The sequence below is a fragment of the Rhinatrema bivittatum genome, chromosome 6 (genome assembly GCF_901001135.1).
Source record: "Rhinatrema bivittatum chromosome 6, aRhiBiv1.1, whole genome shotgun sequence".
NCBI lineage: Eukaryota > Metazoa > Chordata > Amphibia > Gymnophiona > Rhinatrematidae > Rhinatrema > Rhinatrema bivittatum.
Genome location: NC_042620.1, coordinates 69,703,901 through 69,712,816, shown reverse-complemented (window position 1 = coordinate 69,712,816; position 8,916 = coordinate 69,703,901). Strand labels below are relative to the sequence as shown.

At 46.8% G+C, this 8,916-nt stretch overlaps 1 protein-coding gene across 1 annotated transcript; it reads right to left on the bottom strand.

Annotated features, from left to right (window-relative positions):
- Positions 1-4,324: 4,324 nt before the first annotated feature.
- Positions 4,325-6,097, bottom strand: LOC115094645 (tigger transposable element-derived protein 1-like). Its single transcript, XM_029607895.1, has one exon. The coding sequence runs from the start codon at positions 6,095-6,097 to the stop codon at positions 4,325-4,327; it is 1,773 nt and encodes a 590-aa protein (XP_029463755.1).
- Positions 6,098-8,916: the final 2,819 nt, after the last annotated feature.

Sequence of the window (8,916 nt, the reverse complement as noted above, 5' to 3'; positions counted from 1 at the left end):
CCAAAACCAGAGGGTGCACAGCTCGCTCCAAGACAAGCAGGGAGATCTCCTCAGAGTGAAACAATCCGGTTTGTAATGTCACAGGGGCCGTGGAGCAGGTAATGACCCCAGGGAGTACAGTACCTCGGATTGAGGAAATCCGCAGAGGCGGGACCTTGGGTACAGTGGGAAGGGCCAGCTGCGTCACCAGATCGGCCACAATAAAGTTTCTTTCAGCACCGGAATCTATGAAGGCACGGACCAGGAGTTCCCCTCCAGGGTACTTCAGTGTTACGGGCAATGTGCACAGAGGAGCTGTTCCAGTAGCGCCTAGGTGTAGCTCCTCGGTGTAACCTAGGCAGGAGCGTTTCCCGGACGTTCCAGGCAAGTAGAGAGAAAATGACCCTTGCCTCCACAATAGAGGCAGAGCCCTAGCGTGCGACGTCTGCTCTTTTCTTCTGGGGTTAATGGAGACCTACCCACTTGCATGGGTTCCCCACCAGGCACAGTGATTGGAGGAGCCCTGGAGACCAGGGTTCTGGAAGAGGTAGACGGCTGTGGAGGTGGCCTACGGCCCGAGCGGGTCTCCTTGTCTCGTTGTTGAAGGCGGCGATCCACCCTACCCGCTACGTCGATCAGATCATTTAAGTCCCCTGGAAGGTCCCATCCTGCCAGCTCATCCTTGATCCGACCAGCTAGCCCTTCAAGGAAGATCCCCTTCAGACAATCATCTTGCCAACCGACCTCCATGGCTAGCGTACGAAATTCAATGATGTAATCAGCCACCGGGCGTGTTCCTTGCCTGAGGTGCAAGAGTTCCGAGGCTGCGGTGGTTTGGCGTGCAGGGTCATCAAAGACAAGCCGAAAATTAAGAAGGAAGTCCTCCAGGTTCTGTAGCATGGGATCCTGGCGTTCCCACATAGGTGAAGCCCAATCAAGGGCCTTGCCATCCAGCAGCGAAAAAATGAACGCCACTTTGACTGCGTCCGAAGGAAACTGTGCAGGCAGGAGTGTAAAGCGTACTTGGCACTAATTTAAAAACCCTCGGCAGGACTTGCTGTCCCCGGCATACCGGGTGGGCGTGGGTAACTGTGTTACTGAGGCGGTAGAGGAAGCAGGTGCCGGAGGCGACACCCGAGCCGAACCCTCTAGGTGGGAGACCAATTGTTCCACGGTGGCAGCGAGGGTGTCGATGCAGTGCTGTTGCTGCTGGAGGCATTGAGCCATACCTGGAATGGCCTGCAGGCTAGGGGCCTCCGCCGAGTCCATGGCCTTGCAAACTGTTGCAGTCTGATACTGCAGGCGAAGTAGTGGACCCTTGAGTGATAGGGAAGGCCGGGAGGCAGAGCCAGAGGAACCCCCCAGGAGGAGCCCATAGGGTTCTGGCTCCTTGGGACTTGGGCAATAGAGAGAGTCCAGTGACAGGGGTGAGAGCAAGGAAGTCCAAAGGTGCTTGGTAGGCAGGAGACCGGATACTGAGGCAGGAGGAGAATAGTAACAGAGTCTCTGTGGCCAGCGGGAACAGGAGCAGGCGTAGCCTGACACAAAGTCTGTGATGAGCAGGAGCTGGCGCACGCTGTAACCTGGAACGGGTTCCGTAGCAAGCAGGAACTGGAGAATGCTGAAGACTGAAGTGGAACCAGAGACGAGCCGAGATCAGTGGCAGGCAGCGGGCTGGACAAACAGGAACAGGCCAAGATCAGGGCAGGCGGCAGGCAAAGCGTAGTCAGGAACGAACCAGGGTCAGAGGCAGGCAGCAGGCAAGGTGAAGTCAGGAACAAACCAGGGTCAGAGGCAGGCAGCAGGCAAGGCGTAGTCAAGGCAATCCAAGGTCAGCAACAGGAACTCTGTGAAGACGATGCGCAACTCAGAACTACAAGGCAGTAGTGAACCTCGTTGCAAGGCGATGAGACGGTGTCCGGGCGCCGGTTAAATCGCCCTGGGTGCGTGACGTCATCATTGCAGGCAGGGCTCGACTTCCGGGTGCTGGACACACAAAGTGAGTGCACTCGCGCGCGTGCGAGGCCGCGCCGAGACAGGCAGGAAATGGCGGACGCCACGTGGAGACATCGGCGTCTTGGGATCCCGGGACAGCGGAATGCGGCGTCTCCAGCCGCGAAGGTAGGCACTGGTCAGGCACAAGAGAGAGGAAGGGGTGCAGACCGCAACAATTAGAGTTTTTGGATTATGTCTGGCAGGCTGAATAAGGGATGAATAGTAACTTTTCTTTGCTTCATCAGTTTGTTGTTGATATTTTACCAACATGGCTTTATAATCAGACTGATTGGTCCTTGCACCATTTTCACATCTCTGAAGATTTTGTCTCATAGTCCTCACTTCTGAGGTCATCCATTATTGAGGTTTTCTATGCTTGATCTTAACAGCAATCAACAATGTAATGGAGTCAAGAGTGTTTTGCAGGATGGTATTCCTGCATACGACAGACGAGTCAATATTTTGATTGAGGAGAATACAATTTTTGTTCTAAGACATTGCTAAAACATTCAGCATAGATCAAACCTCTTTGCTGGCTAGTTCTTTCTTCTTGGAGAGAGGCCATGATTCCTTCTTTTTCCAGAATGAACAGATCTATCAGAAAGTGATATGTTCATGGTATAGGGTTCAGAGTCACATTAAATGCTTGAGATGTTACAAGTCTAGAATTAATAGATCTAAAAGTATTTCCATATTTATGTGTTGGGTTATTTACTGTTTGATACCATCCTAAACTGTTCATAATCTGCAGAAAGGCATCACACCCAAGTGATAAGGACATTTAAATGTTAGAGCTGGGTTTCTTCACAAGAAGGTTTCCAAGAAATAGTGCCAGGCCTATTCAGCAGTCTCTTGTGTAACTGAATGATATATCTTCTTTTAATCTGGTGCATGTATTTGTGAGTCTTCCAAGCCCCCCCCACCCCCCATCTACTATACATATATACATCCTATTTTTCTTGTATATATCAGATGGAACTTGTTCTCCTTTTTTCCTCTTGTGGTCATTTTTAGATGCGTTGCAGATGGCTTATATGGGAAAAGACTATTTATAAAAATGCAAGCTAATAATGAAAAGAGTGACAGAATTAACAACTAATTAGCTCTAGAAATACTACTTAAAGATAATTAATGTTCATTTTAGGGAAGCCAAAAACATATTTTTTCCCCATTCTGTAGCGATTACATGAGTCATTTTTAAGTGTGTTATAATTATAATTATTTATTCAGTATCACAGATATTCCCTTTTGAATTGCTGGGATATTCTGATAGTCCTTTATACTTAATGTTTGCTGTCTGAAAAGCATTAAAACATATTGAACATGATTGCTTTATTTGTTGAATAATTAGCTATAGACCTTTCTAATGAGATGTGCAAGGCTGTAATGATATAAAATATAATTTTTTTCCCATTTGGTTTATATAAATGTTGCAAGTTGTGTACTTTGGAAAAGGTTATCATCTAAAAAAATAGAACAGTGTTTGATGCAGTGAAGAAAAAGAGTGTACACAGACTACGTAATGTTATTTCACATAATATTAACTCTAACCAAAACTTCCTAGTTTAGATCTGAGACCTCTTAATCCAGCTCACAAAAATCTGAGCCAAACATGACTTGGCAATGAGCCCTGTTTTTGATCTGACTTAGCAAATGGGGGTGGACTGTAGAGAAAAATGTTTTCAACACTTTAAAAGAACATCTATAACAGGAACTATATGAAGCTTATAATGTCATTCTGGAGACTGGATGGAAGAAGAAAAGGTGGAGCTATAAAGGTAGACATATTTAAAATGAAAGATATAGTAATCATGAAAACCCATTCCCTCTAGCCATCTTTTTTATTGGCTTCAAGCTATGGCATGGTTCAGGATCTAGGAAGTAACATAGGTTATCAGGTTGTCAATGAAGAAAAGCCTCAGAAAGGTGCATTTATTATAGATGAAGTGGCATTTGGGTTGAGTGACAACAGACAGATTGTAGGGAGAAATATTCTGACTTCTCTCCTGTAATTCTGAATGTGAGTGACATGGGCAGAAACCATTACAGGTAGTCCTCGACTTACGATGTTGATCCGTTCTTACGCAGCGTCGTAAACCGAATTTCGACGTAAGTCGGACCATACGTTCATACAGTACTGTACTGTAAACACTTAGCCTATACTAACACAGTTAGTTAGTAATTATCAATAAACACACAAGTACAGTAAAATATTGTGCAGTAGGTTTAATAATGAAATACTGTACAACAGTACAGTCATAAACAGTGTACAGTACTGTAATAAAAAAAACTGTAGTACTTACGTACTGTACTGTAAAAAACAGAGAACAATTCCAAAGAGAGAACAGGCTTATTGGGCGGAAGCTGCAGAAGGTGCTGGAGATACTGGGGCAGCCGAGTCAAGATTGGCAGGTGAGTCCAGAGTGATAGGTGAAGTAGAGGGTACAGGTACAGGATCTGTTGCAGGTCTCTCTACCTTCTTAAAGTACTGCTGCAGGTTAGCCTGGAAGGAGACCATCTTCTTCTCCTCCAAGATCTCCTTGTAACACCTAAGGGAATCCATGACTCCTCTGGCAACCCTAGTGTACCTTTCCGTGTCGTGATCCTCAGCCTCAAACCTTGACAACCCTTTCTCTATCAAGGCAAATCCTCCTGCCAAGCCCTGCCTTGTAAATCTCTTGGGTTCTGGGGTTGGTACATCTTCCTCTTCCTCTATCATCTGCTTCTCCAGTTGAATGAGGTCCTCAGAAGATAACTCCTCTCCATGAGATGCCAGTAGCTCTGTGACATCATCCTCCTCCACCTCCAGATTCATTGTCTTACTCATAATAACAACGTTCTTTATGACAGTAGTCACTGACTCTTGAACCCCTGTGAAATCATTCACAAACTGGGGACACAGCTTTTTCCACACACCATTCATACTGGTCTGCTTCACCTCATCCCAGGAATCGGCAATGTTCTTCACAGCATCAAGGATGTTGTATGCTTTCCAAAAGTCCTTTAGAGTCAAGTCCTTATTCTTTTCTGTTGCTCCTAAAGCATTACCAATGACCCTTCGGAGGTGATAGGCTTTGAATGTAGCAATGACTCCTTGGTCCAAAGGCTGTATTAGGGCAGTGGTATTAGGTGGAAGGTAAACCACCTTGACATTAGGGTGAAAGTCATCCAGATGGGCAGGGTGTCCAGGGGCATTGTCCAGAATTAGCAACACCTTAAAGGGGATATCCTTGGAGGTACAGTACTGCTCCACGCCTGGCACAAAATGGTTGGTGAACCAGTCCTCAAACACTGCAAGTGTCACCCATGCCTTCTTATTAGACTTCCAGATGACTGGTAGTTGACCCTTGGAAATGCCCTTGAGTGCCCTTGGATTCTCAGCCTGATACACTAGCATGGGCTTCAGTTTGTAGTCACCAGCAGCATTGCCCCCAAGAAGCAAAGTCAGTCTCTCCTTGCAGACTTTATGACCTGGTGCTGACTTCTCCTCCTTGGCGATGTACGTACAGTTAGGCAAACGCTTCCAAAACAAACCTGTCTCATCCACGTTGAACACTTGTTGAGCACAGTAACCCCCCTCCGTAATTATCTCAGCCAATGCTTTGGGAAATTCACTTGCTGCTTTCTCATCACCACTAGCAGCTTCACCTTGCACTTTAATGTTATGGAAGTTGGCACGATCCTTAAACCTCATAAACCAACCTCTACTCGCCACAAACTCTTCTCTTTCACTTCCTTCCCCCTTTTCTCTTTTCAATGCCTCAAACAATCGCCTAGCCTTCTCCTGAATAACCATAAGGCTCACAGGGATACGGCGTTGATTTTGGTCTTCCAACCACAGCACTAATAATCTTTCCATCTCAATAATAAGCCCACTACGCTGCTTTGTTATTACTGTCGCTTTCATAGGAGCAGATCCTTTCACATGTTCAAGGATACGATCTTTATCCTTGATAATCGTAGCAACAGTAGAACGACTAAGTCCTAATGACCGGCCAATGTCTGTCGCCGTTTCCCCCTTATAAGATCTCTTTATGATATCTAATTTCACCTCCATGGTGATGGCCTTCCTTTTCTTTGATGCACTGGCATCAGAAGAGTCTGGCTTACGTTTGGGAGCCATAATGAAGGGTGATATGGCTGGCAGGAGACGCACAACCACTTAAGTCGGAATAAGATGCCCGTCGTAATAAAGCGTCGTAACCATAAGTCGGAATAAGGCGTCGTAATAAAGCGTCGTAACCATGAAACAACGTAACTCGAGACCGTCGTAACCCGAGGACTACCTGTATACTATTTTGCTTGTATCTTTTCAGAAAATAAATCTGGGATTAATTAAAACCAAAAACAAATAAAAAAAAAAGACTCAAGACTTCCTGAACCTCAGTCTTCTCCATAAGGCAGAGCACGAGCTATAATAAGACTGGTAGGCATAGAAAAGGGGTGACCTAGTGGTTAGAGCAATGGGGTAAGAGGCAGCATACCAAGGGTTCAAATCCCATTTCTTCCATTAATATTCTTTGTGACCTTGAATAAGTCTTTTTTATCTCCCATTGCTTCATTTACTCAATTAGGGGTAAATTTTAAGAGATTGGTATGTTCCAAAACTGTGAGATATGTGTGTCTCTCAGGCCAGCCCGTCCCGAGTGGATTTTAAAAAATGCATGAGTACACATGTATCTCCTGGTATGCATACAAACATTTTTTGGGAAAAAGGGGGTGAGGCATGGGTGTGGTCTGGGTGGGGCATGGGCATTCCTGGATTTTAGCATTAAAACAGTGCTTAACTATTTATGCACACAAGCTTGCACCGGGGTCCCTATTTGTGTATCTTTACTTCTGCTATGGATGGCATGTAACTAGTATGATAAAAAAAATTAGGCTAGTCAGCGAGGATTGAAGGGTAAAAGGGAGACAGGTTAATTAGGAGTGTTAGGAAGTCCTACCCTTTACCTGGGCAAACTGGGAACAGATTAGGGAAACTTGTGATTGCAAGTAATAAAATCCCCCCACTTACGTGGTAGAGCCGGCATTTGTGCGCACACACGTGTGCCCATATAAAATTGTGCATACATGTACGTGTGTACTGCTGATTTTATACCATGTGTGCATATACGCATGTATGTTATAAAATGGCCGTGTCCATTTTTGTGAACTGGCATACGTGTGTACATATATGGTTTGAAAGTTACCATTCCAGATTATAAGCTCTTTGGGAAAATGACTTAGGAAACACTAGCAATTCTCCAGCATGGGAGGTTCAAGAAGACTGGTCCTGTGATAGTGAATGACAGAGGGGTTCTTCCCACAAAGGGGATGGACAGGTTGTAGGGTGCTTTCATGAGGCACTGGGAAGAGATTACAGTCACAGTTCTGAGGGGTTAAATGAGATGTCTTGAAGGGAGACCTTGGGAGGGGCTTTGCTCTGCTACAGGATTCACACTGGATCCATGGAAGAGAGGAATTCTCTTCTGCAAGTGGTAACTCAAGAGCTTTGGAATACCAGAAATCAGTGGGAAGATTTGTCTTGGGCAGCCAGCCAGTAGTTTGTGAGTACAATGAAGAAGTAAAAAACTTTTGGGAGAAGGTTTAGTGTTTCCTGTGATTTGAGAAGACCTAGCCTGCTTATGAACTGAGCCTGCAAAAGTAATTTTCATGTTTTGGTAGGAACTATAAGCTAATTTTGATTCTTTGTACTTTGGACTATGTCTTTGATTTTGTTTTTTGTACCTGCTTAAAATTTGAATTTTAGAATAAAGCTATTTTTCTGTTTGGAAACCGGCATGATGTACCCACGAATGTCGATATATAAAAGCTAACAAATAAATAAATAAATAAATAAATAAACAAACTTCTAGAGTGGACTGTTTTTATTTTATGGACTGTGTGTGAACCCCTAAGTAGTCCTACGAGTAGATTACTGTCCACAAATCATAGAACCCATGATCTCATCCCTTTAAAAAGTGGTCCAGTGCTCTGCAGGGCATGGAAGCATGACTCTTCCTTTCCCCAAGTGATGTTTAAAGGTGTAAGCAGTCTTGAAGCCTATTTTGAAAGGTGAGCACAGGAAAGTGTTAGAATCCTTCTTACCCATGCCACAAGAAAGATAAGTAAGAGTAGGAAGGCCAAATAAACTTTAAAGAATAAAGAATGCCAGTTCACAAAAATGGACACGGCCATTTTATAACATACCTGCTCTTACCTGCTCCAGCAGCTCCGATCGTGAGAGGCCTGCGCAGCCGGCGCCGAGACCCACCGGGGTAAGGCCTAGATCGTACCCTTGCCCCCGGCAGACCCCAACGCCGGCCACGAGGCACAGAGCCGCGAACCGAGGCGCCTCCCTCTGCCCTCCCCCGGGCCGCGAAGCAGCCAATCGGATCGCACACCAGCCGCCAATAGCAGCAGGGCCAGGAGCCCTTTAAATCCCCCGCGGCGACAGGAAATCACCCTCTTACCTGCTCCAGCAGCTCCGATCGTGAGAGGCCTGCGCAGCCGGCGCCGAGACCCACCGGGGTAAGGCCTAGATCGTACCCTTGCCCCCGGCAGACCCCAACGCCGGCCACGAGGCACAGAGCCGCGAACCGAGGCGCCTCCCTCTGCCCTCCCCCGGGCCGCGAAGCAGCCAATTGGATCGCACACCAGCCGCCAATAGCAGCAGGGCCAGGAGCCCTTTAAATCCCTCGCGGCGACAGGAAATCACCCTCTTACCTGCTCCAGCAGCTCCGATCGTGAGAGGCCTGCGCAGCCGGCGCCGAGACCCACCGGGGTAAGGCCTAGATCGTACCCTTGCCCCCGGCAGACCCCAACGCCGGCCACGAGGCACAGAGCCGCGAACCGAGGCGCCTCCCTCTGCCCTCCCCCGGGCCGCGAAGCAGCCAATCGGATCGCACACCAGCCGCCAATAGCAGCAGGGCCAGGAGCCCTTTAAATCCCCCGCGGCGA

What these genes read in the sequence shown, in the direction of transcription:
- LOC115094645 (XM_029607895.1), bottom strand. Translation starts at nt 6,097, where the DNA reads ATGGCTCCCAAACGTAAGCCAGACTCTTCTGATGCCAGTGCATCAAAG.